This window comes from Cyanistes caeruleus, chromosome 1, assembly GCF_971803275.1.
Source record: "Cyanistes caeruleus chromosome 1, bCyaCae1.hap1.1, whole genome shotgun sequence".
NCBI lineage: Eukaryota > Metazoa > Chordata > Aves > Passeriformes > Paridae > Cyanistes > Cyanistes caeruleus.
Genome location: NC_141701.1, coordinates 130816422 through 130835448, shown reverse-complemented (window position 1 = coordinate 130835448; position 19027 = coordinate 130816422). Strand labels below are relative to the sequence as shown.

At 36.6% G+C, this 19027-nt stretch overlaps 1 protein-coding gene across 2 annotated transcripts in view; it reads left to right on the top strand.

The window, feature by feature from the left end:
• Window positions 1–19027, top strand: part of ZNF804B (zinc finger protein 804B) — a 231580-nt gene that overhangs the window by 190871 nt on the left and 21682 nt on the right. For both annotated transcript variants that reach the window (XM_086858305.1, XM_086858307.1), the window contains exon 2: window positions 8172–8315. In XM_086858305.1, coding sequence (XP_086714431.1) covers window positions 8172–8315 — 144 coding nt within the window. The remainder of the gene's footprint in view (window positions 1–8171; window positions 8316–19027) is intronic.

Here is a 19027-nt window from a genome sequence, read left to right as displayed (position 1 = left end):
TGAAGGAATTGACTTTGAATAGAAGGCAGACAAAAATGTCACAATCAGATTCACTAAAGGACTCACATTTGTGAAGAAAAGCAGGTCTATATGGAAAAAGTGAATGATTTTTTTTTTCTTGTCCATAACAGGAACAGTTCTTCTGTCCAACTTCAAAAAACCATTTCTATTCTATCTACATTTTTCTACAGTCATATTGACATGTAAGATCAGTGAACCATATCTGCAGAGTAGCTGGAAATATATTGAGATCCTCTATAATTTTTTATCTTTTTAATCTTACCCATAAAGCTCTTAGAATTTTCTTTTAAATGCCTAGAATATAATCCTAACTATAAGAAACCCACATCTGTTTCATTACCCCAGAAATTGTTTCAGCCTCTACCACCAGTAATTTTGACAGCTCTGATGCCCTTTGTGTTCTCAGACTGTCCTTGAGTCATATTTATTCATCTTCTTAGGGCTGTTGCTCTAGTAACTGAATTGCAACAATTTTTTTTTTCTTTCTTTAATGGCAGCATTTTTATTTTGAAATTGTTCTCTAATGACTTTATGCTTGGAAACTCTTCCAAAGCAATAAGTCAAATGTTAATGCTAGCATTAATATAGGGCATAGATTAACAAGGAGACCCAGAGATAAAAATCAAGCAGCAAGACATTAATCATTAAGCAGATTTAGTGTAACTTTCCTAAATCTTCAAATCAAATTTAGTCAACCAAATCACATCACATATTCCCCCTCATAAATATATCATGCTTCATCTTAAAATGATACCTGCAACTTCAATGTTGTCCTTAAGTCTTTTCCACTGATGATGAGAAACCTTATGGATTCCAGCCTAAATATATTGAAGGATTTGTGTATATCATTTGGCTTTATGCCCAAGTGTGTTCGCCACTCTGTTTGGAGATTGTGTATTTTCTGTATTAAATTTAATGTATTTTTTAGTCTGCATCTCAGTATTTGGTTACTACATGGGAACAGATCCTTTTTAATGTTCTTGTACAACTGAGGGTTGTCCTCCCTCAGGTGCAGGACCTTACATTGGGCATTATTGAGCCTCATGAGGGTCACATGCATCCAGTTGTTGAGCTTGTCCAGTTCTCTCTGGATGGCATCCCATCCCCCAGGCATGTCAGCCCCACCACTCTTGTTATCTGCAAACTCTCTGTAGGTGCACTTGACCCCACCCTGTCATCTGTGATGTTATTGAACAGCACTGGTCCTAATAGGGACCTGTGGGGACACTACTCATCACACATCTCCATTTTACCCCTTGATTTTCTCAAACTGAACTTTGTCCCCATTTATGTTATTTCCACTCTATTTTTAATATCCTCTTTAAGCTGGCTTTATCCTAGAACTCTTATTTCTGCACTGGGTGCAATTCCAGGCAGTTTTTTCTCAGTTGAATAAATTATATTTTGATAATTATTCTGTCACGTTTTTAACCCCAGCTGAAAACTAAACTACTATGAAGAAAATTATCTCAGACAAAACCAGTATATACTATCTTTTAGATATATCCCTTTGCAATATAAAATTATGAAAATGTTCAAATTTGATTAATTGTATATTTTTCTAAGAATTAAACTGAATACACACGATTTTGTATGTAAGTTACAGTTAGGTACCTAATTACCTTTGCAATTCAACTCTTGATTACATTTTCAGAAAATCTAATGCATGCAGCTCCCTCAACTCCACCAGTTTCTGAAAATGAGGAGAAAAATGTTGAATCACATTGGGATGTTTAAAAAATGCCCTTTATATCTAGAAAAAAAAGAGTTTTAGTGGTTGCATGCTCCATTTATAATATGGAAAATATCAAAGTTTAATTCCTTTATAAAGTTACCAGCAGCAACCATGTGTCGTAGAAAAGATTTTTCTGAAGATCTGGATTGATCTTCTCATGTTCTTTGAATTCTTATGTCCCATAAGGTTTGTTCCAATCAGCAGTGAAGATTTTGACAGTAATTAGATTAGGAATTGGTTTACATGTCCTATTAGTCCCAGCAGGGTTATACTCTGAGGGGCATGTAGGACCTGCTAAAAGCATTGCACTTCTCAGCATTCTAGTAGCAAATGGATGTGAATATGATTGAAAATGTTGCAGTAATTGCCTGAGTGTGAAAAATATGAAGATGTACTTATTTGCAGAAGTTAGGTGTTGACCTCTATGAGTCAGCTGAGAATGGCAGCATTTACTGCCTTTGAAGAAAAAATCCTTTGCAATAGATAGCTCTGTAAATCCTCACTGTAGATCCCACAGTGGCAGAAACTGTGCATTGAGTTTTCAAGGTGGACAATGGCAGAACATATGTGGGATAAATGAAAATGTTCTGCACTGCCAGCTATTGCAGCTGAACAAATCACTTGCTTTTTATTCCATCTCCATAGCTAAACTTCCCTAGGAAAGTCTTTAGGTAAGAGAACAGCCTTCTCCAGGGAGGGGAAAAAAAAAAAAAAAAAAAAAAGAGAGAGCTTTCAGGGAAAAGTTCATTAATTTCAACCAACCTGATGTTCAGTTACATATCTTAATATCAGGACATTTTTGTGGTACTCAAGTCTCACACTGCACACAAGTACTTTGATTACTTCCTGCATTCTATCACCTGCCTGCTGACTTTTAAAGATCTTTTAAAATCTATCTCACTCCAGCTGCAGAAGAAAACATAAAAATAACATAAAAATTATGTGCAAGTATCTCTAAAACTGGGGAATTTGGAAGATGTGGTGAATGAGCACACAAAATGAAGGCTCTGTGACTGCTGTTTCTACTCATCTATGCACAGGTCCTGACCACCCAGAGATGTTCCATACCAACCTGGGATGTTCTATAGATTTCCCTCAAAAATATTTTTTACAAGTACTCACATTAATGATCCAATGAAAATACAAATTACAGATTGAGGTCTAGTTTGCCTAATGTAGGCATGTAACTTACTTTTAAACCACTTATCCCTACACTTCTGCTCAAAGATCTCTCAAATAAGTATGGGTCTTTCTCAAATTGTGAGGAGAAAACTGTCTCAAAGACTACATCTACACTTTGGTCTTCCCCAAAAAGCACATATAACCCAGGGCAAACTGTCCAAAAAGTCCATATTGCCCTAAGTAAACTCCAGTTTGTCTGGTACTGTTAGGTGTAATTATTATATTTGTTTTTCTTTCAGTCTGTATGAAGAAGTGTAAGGGCTACATTAAATCATTGCTGTGGTAGTTTTGTGACACAATGCTGCATGTGTTTTTATGGCATGCAAGTGTTACTTTCTTTGAGAAAAATCATGTGGGTTTTCAAAAGACTATGTAGGGCATGGAGAGGTTGGTGGTGTCTCACCCTTGCTGCCTGTAGAGTGTGGTCCCTGCACCAAATGTTATTCTGGAACTGCAATCATTTTTATCTCAAAGAGAACTCTGAAATGAAAAAGCCTGGGAATGAGCTATCACACATGGAGTGGGAATGATAGAGGGCCAGATTTTAGAAGCCAAGTCATTTGCTAGTGTAGCTGTACCAAATAGTATTTTAAATCTGACATTTCACCAATACTGAATCAAGTGGAATAATTACCCTCAGCATCTTACTTATAACATTACTATTAACACATCAGAATGTGGTTTGCCTTGACTTTCACTGTTGACTTTCATTTGATTTCTTTTCCACTCTAGTTCTTGGACCTTTTCCCTTGTATTTGCATTTACTCAGCTATTCCCAATCTTGTATCAATGAATGTGATTTTCCCCTCCAAAGTGCAGCACTTGACACACATCTTACTGAATTTTATCTCGCTGATTTAAGATCATATCTGAAGATTATTACAGTAATTTTGAATCTTGATCCTGGTCCCTAAAGCATTTGTATAGCTTATGCTGTTAATTAGTACCATTCATAGAATTAATACATTATCACAATTCATTTTGTCATCTAATTCACTAATGAAAATATGTTAAAAAGTCTTAGATGGAGATGGTAATCTGTATTTAATTCATGTGCTTATATCTGTCCTATTTCTCCTTTAACCTCTAGCCTGAGAACCCCCAAGAGGCACTTCAGTAGTTGCATAAGTATTTAAAACTTGCATTCATATACAATCTTGTTCACAAAATTATATTTAAGTTACAAAACTCTGATTGCTTATGTCCCTGAAGAGGGAGCAGTCTGTCACTTACTGAGCCCTGTATTAATATGAGTTAGCTGCTCCATCACTACTTTTGCATTCCAATTTAGAAATAGGTAATCAAAAGCAGGCTAATGATGCTATATTTTTCTCATATTCTATTACAAGCACCATGCATTTACTCCACTATATTTCTAGAAATCCATGGGTTTGTAGAAAATTGCCTCTGCAAGTTTTATTGTATCAAGTGACCTACTTTTCACCTCAGTCCGTTTGAACATAGCAGATATATTTACTATCAGTTACTCAGACAAGAAATGTGGTATTGTTTTGTCTAGATCAGCATCCTTTAATGGCCATACAATCTATTAAATATCTATTACAGACTCTGGATTTAATAAATGGTATCTAATTGACTAGATGTCAGTGGCAACATTCAAGAAAACTCAGTTACATGGGATTTTTCATTGATTTTCCCTATATTAGAAAATGAAATGTCAGCTACCATTAATTGCATTTTCACAATACGAATCATACTGCAAAAGTAGCTGCTAAGTGAAAGCACTTCTAGCTTAACATGCTAGAGAAGTATTTTTTTTAAATTAATCCCATATATAAACAATTATTACAGTTATGTGTCTCTGTGGGTCAAATTGATGTGAATGCAATTACAATCTATAATACAGAACCATTTTTCAGGCTTCTAGAAAAAATGCAGGGACATATTCTGCACTTGTTTATCCTTGTACACTGCACTGTCTGCATCCAGCACCACAGAAGCTGGCTAATCCATGGTTTCTAGGAGTTCTTACCTGCAAGGATGGCATCACCCCTTACATCAGCTTGTACCACTGTTGTCCATGACTCAAAGACAGAACTGCTAATTTATATTGTTTTATGAGTACACTCATCTACCCAGGCTGTATGCCATTAGTAAGAAGGGTATGATCCAGAATAAAGTCTATGAGCCTGTGACACATATATTCCTTACCAGTGAAGGTCCACACTTCAAAATGTGTTTGTGCATCTTTCCTGCCTGCCTGTGTCTGCATTTGTGTGATCAGGCCTTCTTGATCATGTATGCTTTCTACAGGTGTAATTCCATAGGTTTTCTTTCATGTGATCACATTCATCATGCCAGAATTGACCATTGGTTTGTACAAGTCTACTGAGATGATATTACAAGTCTGGATGTGAAAATTCATTTGACTAGGCACAGTTTACAGTAGTGCTAGAAGTTCTTATGTCTTTGTAGAGGAAGAAAAATCCACGACCTTTCTAAAGTATGTGATGTGGCATTCAATTTCCCTGCATCTGATCGATAAGTGAGCAGGAAGTTATATCTTTTGCCATGGCAGACAAGCATAATTAAGCAATAAGGCAATGGAGGTAGTTGTGATTATCTTAGGATGCACCTGGGAGCTGCCTTGTTGCTGTTTTAAAACATCTTTATGTGAAGGGAACTGTATTAATTTCTGCTGAGAAAGATAAAGTTGGCAGTTTGGAATGCTCATGAGCAGCAGTTTCAGTTGTGCTTTACAGTCAGTAATGTGGTGTCTAACAATTAGGCTTCTCCTTCACCAGGAGGAATGATGGAGCAGGTTGTAAACATTTAATCGACAGTTCAGACCAAGGGGAAAAAAAATAGAAAAAAAAGAAGCACAACCCCTCTCGCTAAACAATTATGCTTTGGCTGGCTTCCAGTGAGTGCAAAACTTACATTTTTACTAGTTTAGAATAAAAATATGTTGCCTCCAACACTTGACTTTCAGGGAAGACATCTCTGCATAATTAATACTATTGCATCCACATTCTAATTTATGCATTTTAATTATATCAAAGGCCTGGTGAATAATTAATGCTAGCAAAACAATGGGTCTGAAGCATAAGCTGAAAAGTATCACTTTTTAATGGGCTCTGTAAATTTAAATAACTAATGAAAGCTATTTAACTATTTGATTGTGAGAATATTTCTCCCTGATACAATCAAGGATTAACTACCATAATTGAGCAGCCTCTCAAGTGGAGCAATGTTCGCTCATCTTAGTTGTTTTCTGAGTGTACTATAGATAGTATATCGACCCACCTGAGCTATATGCTTGCAGGAGAGATTTATTTGCATGTGTCCCCTCTGAGAGGAGTTGACATGTCATTGGTATCTTCTATAAGATGTGAAATCAAAATTCTGGGCACAGTATACCACTTTGACCTCCTGTCTTCAAGTAGGTCAGTTCATGTGAGTTTCATGGGGAGATTTAGAATTGAATCTAAAGAAATACACTATAGAATTTATTATCTTTGAGTCCAGCAATCTAAGAATTAAGGATGTAGGCCAAGTTAGTAATGTAGAGCCTTGCAGTGGTTGGAAAGAGATAGAAGCTCTGGAGAATTTAATCTCATCCTAAAATGGGTTTTTGAAATAGATGGGATTAATAACCATTTGGCAGTGTCTAGCATTTTTCTGTTTCTTACAGAAGAAGTTCAGGATACTGTCTTACCCACACACCTGACTTCTGGACAGCTGAGTTTAGATGAAATTAATCTCAACAGCAAAGGCAGGCTCTCAAACCATGGTGTAAAGGAGACCTACTCACACCAATCTGGGGATGTAAAGTCCAGGGTAAAACAGAAGGGCTCACAGCACAGAGCTGTGCAAAGTTCAGTGTCTCACACTGACAGCCAGGACTGGTTGCTTGGCCAAGTCTCAGATTTGAATCGTGTCATTCATTAAGCTCTTTCCCCTCTGAAGGGCTCAAAATGTCTGTTCATGTTCATTTGCCATACCCAAGCAGCAGCCTCCACCCAGCTCTGATCCCTGGAGCTGTGCTGGGCAGGGAGATGTGCTAAGAGCAGGCTGTCCCAGATGTGCAGCGTGTCCTGCCTTTCCTCTGCTCTGGTTTGTCACTCAAAGAGCAGTGAAACATGTGGACAGCAGACAACAATGGCTGCATAGCATGGAAAGCCTGCCAGCAGAAAGCACTCATTTCTTTAGAAGAGTAAAACGATGCAGCAAATGATGAATTACTGCAATCCCTGGCAATATATTACATACACTCAAGAAATATCAGCTTGTCAATATGCATATAAAATGAATAGCTTCTACCAACTTTTTTGTTCTTGTTTTCCATATCAGAAGTTTTCACTTCAATGCAAAATGTTTAAGGAAGTGTCATAATAATAACAGTATAATGAAGGGTTTCTAAAAGAAATAAGATGGACAAAAGCTGCTTCCATTTTTGCATATCAGGCCCTCTATTTAAGTGCATTAATTTGAATTCCGTAACTTTTGGCTTCTACATTTGAAATTTTCTGGTTTTACCTAATATTATGTATTGAATTGAAGTATTTGACTCTCCATAGCACTCACTTATGCCACTGGGGAGAAATGGAAGTCAACTATGTAAGAACTAATTGTGTTTTCCCTGTTTTCAGCTGTGTTTGCATGAGCCTGGGCATGGGCTGGTGCTCTCCTCAGTGGCTGTGGCCTGTGTCAGGCAGGCAAGAGTTTCAGTTTGGTTAGGCTGGATGGTGTGTCCCTTCATGCAGATGTTGGGAAGCACAGGGAAGAACAGAGAAGGCCTTTGCAGAGGTGGCTCTGCTCTAGGGAAATCTCAGCCAGCCATAGCAATCTGCTGCCTGGCCCCAGTGAATATTTCACAGAAGTCAGAACACAAAAGGAAATCTGCCATAGTATCAGATTAAACCAGTTTATTTCTTGTGAGGAATAGCACCTGTAAGAGCAGACAGATATTGAGGCAATCTGGGGCTGGTGACAGAGTTAACAGGCTGGCACTGGGGGCTTGCTTGCTCTTCACTGCTCAGCTTTCCTGCCCAGGAGCTAGGCAGTGTCCTGACAGTATTCCTCTGCACCCCAATCCTCCCTACTTTTCTGACTGCAGAATTTACAGTGAGAAGTGAGAATGATTTCCCAGGAAACAGAACTCTTTTGTTGAAGACCAAAACCTCCTTAGCATGTTTGGGATGAAAAGAGCTGCTGAAACAGGAGTTCACGGTCTCAGGTGAAGCGTCTCCCTCTGCTTCTGCCTTTGCAGGACTACGCTGAGAAGGAGAAAGCTGCAGCTAAGGCCCTGGAGGATGTGAAGGCCAACTTCTACTGTGAACTATGTGACAAGCAGTACCACAAACACCAGGAATTTGACAACCACATCAATTCTTATGACCACGCTCACAAGCAGGTAAACCTGATAAATGTCTCGCGTGTTACGCCGGTCTCTCTGCTCTCCTCATTGATTGTGGGAGGTTTCTAAACTCACCCAAGTAGAAGACAATTCATCATTTGATGTTTTCAACTTTAACATGCTTCTTTCCATTAAAATAAAATTGAAAATACTCACTTGCATCACAATTTCTTTTAAGCTACTCTGATTGAAAGACCTCCAGTTGTAGTTTTAGATATATGCTTAATATAAATGCCTGCATTTAATTTGATATATTTAAATGTAGAATTACTTGAAAACCAGAGGCAGGGGGAAAGACCATTTCCTCAAATGACCAGGTCCCTCTTTAGACCCTCCCAGCCACAGAAAAGCCTCTATTCTTCATGCTTCTATCAGAAGGCATATGACCAACGCTGTTTCAAGCTGGTTGTGATGTTTCAAGGGCAGAAAAGAATTTGTCTATTTTTTTCTTTTTTTTTTTTTAAAAAAGCAACTGTTTCTAGAATTTAAATCTGTCTTATAATGTTTCTCAGGTGAAATATATTTTGCCATGCATGAAGAACATGATATAAAATGTCATCTAATGAGATGCTGGATTCCTGGAAAAAGATAATAAATACTAATTTTTTATCACTTTCTTGGTATCAATTTCATCACATTTGTATGTGGTAGGTATATTCTACCCATATGTGCCTATTAACTTTATTTCCTGCATCTCGATTTTCCTCCAATTTTAGCAAAATCCATATTTCAGTTGGCAATATGGAAGGAAAATGCAAATAACTCATATAAACACTTCAGAATTTAAAGAAAATGGTTTGAGAAGTCCAGGAGTGAACATTTCTGAGCCTCTGAAGTGAGGGATCACAACTGCTGACCCAGCCTGCTAAGCACATGTAACTAGATTCCATAGATGGATCTTTTTTCTCCTGTACTTCTGCTGGTGCTTGCATTTGAGTGCTCACGCATTGCGTGCATCCAAACTGCCAGGGAATTAGCTGTCCTCTGTGTGATCACACTTGTGGGTTCACAGGGGTCAGGAGCTACCTCAAAAACATGTGAAACCTTTAGAAGTTGCAGTTATTTCTGACAGAGGATTAGAAATAGTAATGTTGAATAAAATGAGCAATGCTAAAGGCAAAACTCCCTGCTGTCCCTGAAAGCAATCTTATTGTCTTCTGCAGTATCACAGAGGATGTAAATCACCCTGGAATTTTCTGTGTACATCTATCACAGCACTTCATTTAAAAATATGCCTAAGGTCTGCCCACTCATCAAATGCTGAACATCCTGCAGAATTCAAGCACTCCAGTCAGCTAGCCATAGGTAATAATGGGACTCTTTTTGTCCCATCACTCCCAAACCAGACTTATGCATTTATGCATTAAATCAAAAGCAGTTCCTCTCATCACCATTCAATTAATTAATCCATAAAAATTGTTACAATAATACAAAACAAATGTTTTTCCAGATCCTAAACCTGTGACTCTAATCCCTATAAATCCCCATTTGCTGCACAAAAGACTTTTTTCACCCTTCAGCCGTTTTTTTTAAGTCATCAGAAATGCATCTGAACTCAAATGGAGCCATTTGTACTCTTTCCTCTTCACACACTCCCCCTGCAAAAAACAGTTTATGCTAAATCAAACAGCCTGCTTCATGCACCAGCTGTGATTGGGTTGCTGGGCAGGGGAGGTTTTGGTAGGTTTCTGTTATAAAAAAATATATAACAGAAATAATAATATTTCTGTTATTGTTTAAGCAATAAAACTCTTCTTAATTTTCAGATAAATTTGCTGCTTTAAAAGCTGCCAAAGTGCTGGAAACTAAGAGTCTGCACAGAAATGCATGACACATGCAGAATATCAACTGGCAGTGCAAGCTCACCTCATTCTGCCCTTTCAGATGTAGTTCAGAAGCTCTGTTAGTGCAGGATTAGCTACCTACCCTCGTGATGTGACAGGATAATTCAGTCTCTTCTCCCCTCTCCCTTCTTACCTGGTCAGCTAAGTCTGGGAAAAGCATTAGTTTGCCTCTAGGAATGGTGTAGGTGTACCCTTTCCTCTGACTTTTATAGTCAGTCATAGAAAAGCCTCTTATCTATGGTTTCCTGTGGGTTTGGTTAGCTTAGTTTCAAAATGTTTATTCTGGGAGGGACATTAGCCACCACAAGAACTTCTTCCTCTGAAGGTGTGTTTTCTGTTTCCCAGAAGTAATTTGAGGGTAGCTTTAGTAATCTGCATGGGTATGTTCTAAGCATCATTCTTCTAATGGAGAGTAAATTAAAATGAGACACTTTGCATCTCAGTAACAATACAGTATAGTCCTCCCATGTGATTTCCCATTTAAATGCCACTACTTCACAATTTGTATTAAAGTGGCAATGATATTTAGAGAAGATAGAAAGGCAGAAAAAAGGATATTGCACTGAGTGCTTAATCATAAGTCTTTTGTTTGTCTTCCAGAGGAAACAGATTTTATCCAGAGAATTGTGGCTTTAATCTCCAAATATTATGGTTTCATAAAATTAATTTTGTGATCCATTTTCTTATAGATGATTTCAGCCAGTTGTTATAGCAGGAAGTGCTGAGTCCTGGACCTAGCATACCAGCCATTGCCCTCCCTGTACTCAGAGGCTGCAAAATGTTATGATGACAGTCTGGCCTTGTTTGCATAAATGGTCTTTCTCCTGTCTTTCTTTATTAGATTATTCTAAAGCAGTATACTCAGACATACTTTGTCTTTCTCTCTCTGCTTGCTACATACCTTCAAACTTAGAGACATAAAAATATGATGCATGTGTACATATATATATATATATATATATGCATAAAATTTTGACAGACCTTCAAAGATCAATGACTACATCTTCATTGTCTTCTAACACTGTAATGACCCTGGAGAGTTCTAGTATTATTTATCTATTTTTGAGTGACATTGTCTCACTATTGAGCAATTCCTACTCCTTTGGTTAGCAAAAGAGTTAAAAAAAATCCTTGTCAGCATTAGTCTCAACATCTTTCCTGACACACTACAAGAACTTCTCACTGATATTACCTGCTATTGGAAATTAATTTATTTCAGTGCAGGGCTGGATAAAGTGAACACAGGAAATTTGTCTGACTAGAAGTTTGCACTCCCACCCAGCTTTACCTGAGCCCTCTGTTGTTAAACCTGATATTTAACCAGGCTGGGGCAGGGATGTGGGTGACCTTGCTGGGAGAACCTAATCTTTCATCACCATACAGCCCTGTGCACACATCATTGGCCCATCCCATATCAGCTAACCCACTTGAAATCACAGCTTTTTCCTCTGTGCTTTTTGCCATGACTTCACAAAGTCCAGGGCAGCAGTCAAGGGGAGTAACCCATCTGATAAATCTGCAGTTTCTCTCCTCAAGCATCAGGGTGAAGGATGCTTGCTCTCGCTTGCTTGCTGCCTTCTCTGCAGTAAAAGTTACCTGCATCAGAATGGAGTGCCTTGGCTCTGCTGAAGCTACCTGAACACTGAAAAGCACAAGGGTTCTGGTGTGAATTCATTCACAAGTGATCAGGATACAGATAACCAAAATAGGCTGCTACTTGAAAATATAATATATGTGGGAGTAGGCTGAACTGAAAATAATATATAAGTGTAGTTCTTTTTAACCATATTATATGTGTCTTTAAAATGAAGCCAAACTTGAGCAGAGATATCTATTTGGTTGACATTATTAAATGGAACCTTTTAATAACTCCAGGTCATGCAAAGTGTTCATTCATTCAGTTAACATCAAAGTAGTCAGAGCTTTCAATTTTTTGTATAAATAATCCTTAGCAATCACCAAGGCTTTTAGATGTCAGCAAATGAGAAAATCACAAATCTGTTCCATGTACTGCAATATGATAATTATGATGATGCTAATAACATTAATAATAGATATAAGCAGCAAAGAAAAACAAGACTGTATTGCCATCTTAGGGTTTCTAATGACAAAGCAAGTCTTCAGTTTTGTTGTCAAAATTTAACCTTACAGTTAAATGCATCATATTCTCTCATATAGTAAAAAATACACAAACTAACAAAAACCTATAAAAAGCACCCCACAACATAAATTTTAGTGTCCCTGAAGCACACAGTAGTAAGTTAGTAAAAAGGAGTTTCAGTCTACCCTAGTTTACATGCACATACCTGTATTTTAGTATTTACACCCATGTATACTAGTATTTGGTTATATTTTTGGCATAAGAGCCTGATTTAGTGTGTACAGCTGTTGGCACTCACTGCTAAGCCTTTATGGTGCCTGTGGATTTAAACTTTAATTCAGGCAGAGATTTAGCTCCTGTTAAACATCAAAGCTAGCAAATATGCTTACATTTTAGCTAGCATTGCTGCTGCCTCCCAGAAAATGCACTGATAAGTTAACTCAGAGAAAGCTCCAGGAATGAGAGTAAATGCTGAGATCTTGTTAGTTCATCTTGAGGGTGTTTTTTTTTTTCCAGCATCTCCACATTTATTGGAGGAAAAGTAAGCCATGTGTTTTGGTGCCAAGGTAAAACTGTAATATTGTATTATCCAAAGAATTTTCATTTGAAGGAAAAACAACTGGTTTGGCAATCTCTGAGAAATTTCACCTTAGGATCTGGGAAATGAGAAATAAATGCTAAGAAATCTTCTTGTGGATAAAGGAATGCATGTTTAGCTGTAAGAACATGCTAATCAGAGACAGAACTACACCAGCATGAAGGTCCCCTACTATGTGGGCATGTGCAGTCTCTGCTTTTTTCCCTTGAGACACAGGTGGTCCCTCTGCTCCCCTGGTGCTGCCATGTCAAAGGGCCAAGGTCTGTAGCCTCTGCCTGTACCTGCATCAGGACATTGCACTTTACAAAGCTGAGCCTTTAAAAACTGGCCCTGGCTTTGTGGGGTCTGTACTCTGTGGCTTCCTCAGGAAACAATCTGAGTGCTAAAATACCTCAGAATTTCTTGCTTTCAGCTAGTGAGTGGTGCTGTCTGCAGTCACCAGGATGCTGCTCCTGTAACTCACAAAAACACCTTGGTATGGTGCTTGTCAAGAAATACATTCATACTTGTAACAAAACTTTCACGTTCCTCACATCCCTGGTAAGATTAAAGGAAAGGAGTTGAACAAGAGAAACAGTAATACGATTTTAGATTCCCTCAAACAGCTGGTTTATAAAGGGACTTGAAGAGATGTAAGAATTTTGTATAGGTATTTGTATTTTGTATATGTCATAGTTACTGTCCTCTTTAACTACCAATGGATTTCTATGCTCCAAAGCAACACTCACATACACAAATTGTTATATGTGTGCAATTTATAGGGTTTAAAACTAGGCCCAGTCGTGAAAACTGTGAACTTTCTAAGAGGTAGCCCTATAAGCAACCCCCTCAAAAAATAAATTAAAATATTTAAATGCATAAAATGAAGGATGCTCATATGTTTTACAAGACAGGAGCATTAGAGATGAATGTTATTGATATGTATATTTTGAATTTTCAGAATATTTACCATAAATATCTTTAGTCAGACTGGATGCTTTTGACACATCAGAATACCGACATTATGATACAATACAGTCAACAGTTTCACAGATTTTTTCCACAAAGTATTCTTTAATTTCAGTGAAATGCCTGCTTATTTCTAACTTTAGACAAATCTATTTCCCAGCTGATATTTTATCTCCACTATACAATTATTTAGAATGATCACCTCTTCCAGTATAACATTTGTCAGACAATTCTGCTTCTCTGCAAATTTTTTTTTCTCTTGAATTTGGGGGTATGGATGCCATGGAATTCTCAACTGTTACTTTATTTATTCATTAATCTACAGTACAAATAATTCACTTTTCTCTGCTCTATCCTTCTAAGTACATCTTTCTCTTCCCTTGGAAACAGCATATTCTTGATGTTACTACTCTAATCTAGTTTCTTTTTATGTGAAGACCACAGCTAAAAGCAAAGAATTAAGTTCTACAGTCTATCCTACCATTTTGGTGTCTTTTTGCCTAAAAGATATACATTTTCCTTGCTCATTGTGAACTAGCAATTTTCTTGTTTCTACTTATTCCTATGCCATTTATTACATTCTCTCATTTCTGTTATAGCTTCACACTTTCTTAGCTGTTCATCATACACTGATTTTTCAGTGTATATTCTTGTTCATACTTCCAAAAATTACTTTCACTCTGACTGTAACTGTTCCCAAAGAGCAAGTTTTTGATAGTTTCTTACTGAGTAGTTATGCTTTTCTTACACTGTCTTTTCCATAATTAAATTTAAAAGTTTTTCTCACTCTTTCAGGATTTGTTCATGTGAATTAACCCCTTTCATTCATCATTCTTGTATCTAAATTAGTTTTGATTACAAACTAGATAACCCCAATGGCACTGCGTTGTTAGATACAGAACTGGTTGCAATGCCTATAATTGAGGTTTACAAACACTATTTTAAGAACAAGCTTTCCATTGCTCTTGACTATTGGGCTGAAATTTTGTTTATGGATCACAAGCTTTAGCAAATAACAGTAAAAATACGTAGTATTTGCAAAGTCAAGAATAAAGAAGTGAGAAGGCTTCAGAATCAGTTCTGTTGGGACACCCTAAAGTGATACTTTTTATGTATCTGCCCTTTAATGAAATCTTTAATCTCAGGCTGTGTGTTGCTTTCACTGAGGAAACGTCCCTGACTCAGTACTGAGGATGGACTGTACTTTAGAATTTAATCCATTTTGTGCAAGAGGTGCAGCTGCTGCCTGCAAAAGAAAGGATGATGTGAAATGAGGGGGAAACAGAAGGAGAACAAATAGGTTTTGGGAAGCAATTATGGCAATGGGTGTGAACATTGCAAGAACAGCAAGGCATGGAAGTATCACTCAGAAATTAGAGACAAGGGAGAAGAAAGAGTTACAAGAGGAAGGACCAGGAGAAATAATCAGTAAATGAGGAGAAATACCAGGATAAAGCACAGCAGGAAATGCTCAGTGTCAGCCACTTAGCACCACCAATGTCTAAGTCATTGCATTTAGAGATGAGGAATTGAGTGAATAGGTCACATTTCACGACTGATTCTATTAAAGAGAGTAATATAGATATTGTATTGGCATATAGTGTTGCACTGAAAATAGTAAAAGGACTTACACAACATAAAAAATGGCTGGGGTCTGGAAAAAGGAAAAGAATGGAATGTATAATGCTGTTTTCAAATACATTCTCCTCTTTTACTATTGCTGGATAATATAAGACCAAAATTTTCTTTTCCTGAATGTTTCTTTCTGTTATTTAGACACAGAGAAACTCTGCCTTTCAAAAAACATGTTTGCATCACAGCTGCTGTGCTTCTGAGCACCTGCAATCCAGCAATTTTGAAATGCTGAAGTAGCAGTTCGGGGGAACAGACAATCAGGTTGTGTCACATCACAGAAACTAATGCAAAGATGGGTAACATAAAGTAAAACAGAATGGCATCAGCATTTAAGTAAAGGAATAGTATACAGCATATGCAGAAAAGCAGGACATAAACAACATGATAATTCTGTGGCTGCACTGTATTAAGGACATTTCTTTTTCCACTTTGAAATTTTCTTAAGATGAATGCCTGCTTTATAATACCATGCAATATTTTCTTAAACGGTATGATGGGAGGCTTGTATTTATAGGTCTGCTGCACAGAGATGCTTCAGCTGCACACCAGAGAAGGTGCATGTACCAGGGTAGCTCCAGTGCAGCAGAAGCAGAATTATTAAATACCACTGAGCACACTCCAGTGATTAGGAGTGACTCGAGGCGACACATTCCAAAGAAATGTCACCAGAAACAATTTTTTATTTTAAACTTACCAGTCTGTGCAGATCAGTGAGCTTTTTAAAGAACTGCTAAACCTGCTGCCCTGCCAATGCTTTGCTGTTTTCTTACTAATCTTACTATTATAAAATAAATATATTGGCAGTGTTCATCCTTTTTTAATTGTATGTTACTTAGAATAATGAGATTCTTTTCATCATTAGCCAAGAAAAAAAAAAAAATCTTGCAAATAGTGCAGAGCTTCTTTTAAATTTAATGTCTTGATAAGCTAAACTGTTAAATGCTAGATGCTATGGAATTACATTTGGTGTTCTTTAGAATGAATGTTAATTAATATGTAAATTAGCAATTTAACCCTCTTTAAATTGGAGAAAAACCCATGGGACAACCAATTTCATAGCTGTTAATGATGGTCCAATGACTGTAGAATATTCCTTAAGCATTTCATTATATAAGGAATTACAAAAGTGTACTATCAGATTTTGGCATTTAAGACATAGCAATAACCAGAATGTCAGTTAGAGGAAGTGCTTTTCATTAGTGCCTGTGTTATTGTTCTTTCCGTTCTTCTCAGATGGTACACTTTTTAATTACTAAAGTTTTAAAACTAATTTTCCTAGCAGGAGGAATGGTTGATGCAGTGTAATGGATAGCTTATTAAAAGAAGCAAGGAATTGTAAGGATTACATTTGTAACAAAACCAAAAAAAAGATGATGCCAGACCACAGAAAAATACAAAATTAACCCTCAAAATATCATTTTAGATTTTAATTTTGTACAATAAATCCTCACTCAGAGCATGAAGGAATACATTCTTCTTCAATTATATTTAGAAAAAGTTTGCAGTCTGGTGGAAACTCAGAATCTCTGGTTCAAATAATTTCCCATTGCTTCAAATTTTCTCATATTTAAAACACAGACAAAGATCCCAAAAGTAAATTAATTAAAACATTCTCTTATGGCTGTTTTAACATGGCAATGATAACTGAAACCAAAACCAAAAAATTGTAACAAAAGACTTCCTGAAACATTCCACTCAAACTAAAAAAAAAGGTTTTGACCAGTTAATACTTCTTTATCCTAGAGCATAAAGAGTTATCAAAATCAACATGTTCTTCTTTGGTTACGAGTTCTGAAATGCTAATACATGCAGAACATAGAATATTACTTAATTAAATGAGCTAGGCATGTAAAATCTAAATATTTATGTTTAGATTATTGTTCCCTATTAACCTTTAGGGCAGCCAGACTATGCCTGTATTATTTAGTAAGTAAAATAAATTATGTTGGGTGTTGTCTCTGTATTCAGGAATACAGAAAGTTTCCACTTTTTAAATAACAGATAGGACAGAAGAAGCAGATTAAACAGCATGTTTTCTATCTACTTCTATGCAAAATGTTACCATTCATGTGAAACTGTCAGTTCATGATGAACAAGCAAGAACTGGGCAAGACTGAAGGCAGACGTACACTCGACTTCCTGTGTCAGCTCCAGAAGGCTGGCAAATATTACATAATAGTGCGTACAGGCCACGTGTTTTGCACACTTGGTTGGGATTCTTGTGTTAAATCAGAAGATCTGGAATACCTGGTGTCATTTTAAGGTCAGGGTTTGCAGTATCTACAAATAGTGAGGTGAGAGGGGCAAAGATGCTATGACTGGCTTTGGTGACCGTGTGCTCACAAGTACTTGAACTCCTATTTGTGGAATGGCTTTTAGAACAAGGAATTATTCAACCAGATTAGGGAACCTGTTCCACTTGATATGCCACATCTGTACATATCTTACCTGAGGCAGTCCTGTGCCATAATCAGCTTTTTGGAAATACAGCAATTAGCTGTCATAGCTAAATGTTAAATGTTCACAGGAAAATTACATTCATCCAGGCTTCTGCATAACTTGTGAACTTGCTGATAACTTTCCCTCACCTGAAAAAATTATAATACTTTTAATCCCATTGACATATACAAAGTATTTCTGGCACTAAAAACATCTGTCTAGAATCTTTATCCTTTATAATTCTGTTTATTTTTAAATGCCTGCACCTTCCAAGCAGTAATTAACATGCGAGAATGTAGCTGCACAGTTGATTTTTGTGAAGCTTTTAGTCATGCTTATCAGCTGGGTTTGTGTTCAAGGAACCTTACAATGTGCCTTGTGCATCTTCAAGGGGCATTCCAAGCAGAAACAAATATTTTAAAGCAAAATAGAAACATATCTGTGCATCGCCAAGACAGCAGTAAAAAGGGTGAGATTGGCCATTTATCATCCTTACTTAGTTAAATGCATTAATTAACATATTTTAATTTATCTCTAAAGGAAAATTAAAGGAGGTAACCCAGACATTATCATTTCACATTTTTTACAATTTTATAATAATTAGGCTTTATCAGAAGTCATAAAAAAGACGAGGGCTCTTTAAGCATCTTCTCAGATTAAATTTCAAGGGAATAAATAGAGAAATGTAGGTAACATGCATGTGAATACCAAACAAACATAGTAATGCAGGTGATGGGACAGTAAATATACATATAGATCTTGAAAAAAAACCAAGCCAAAACCAAACCATACCAAACTGAAAAAGCCTAAACACTAATTTTTCAGGAAATGTTTTTAGAGAGGAATGGTTACTTAAGAATGTGATAAGATCCAAACTATATTTCTTACAGAGGTTTTACATCATTTAGGTTCAATCAACATTAAATGTTTCATTAAGATGGACATATTTTGCTTCAGCAGTGTTACATTAGAAAAATACATTTCAAAATTTCTCCTAAGGTATTAGAAGAAATATAAATATTATATATATAAATATTATAAATGGTATAATATATTATATATTATAAAATAGTATATATGTTTAAATAAATATGTTATGAAATATTATTATATTTTCATAATATTAATTATAACATAACCACAC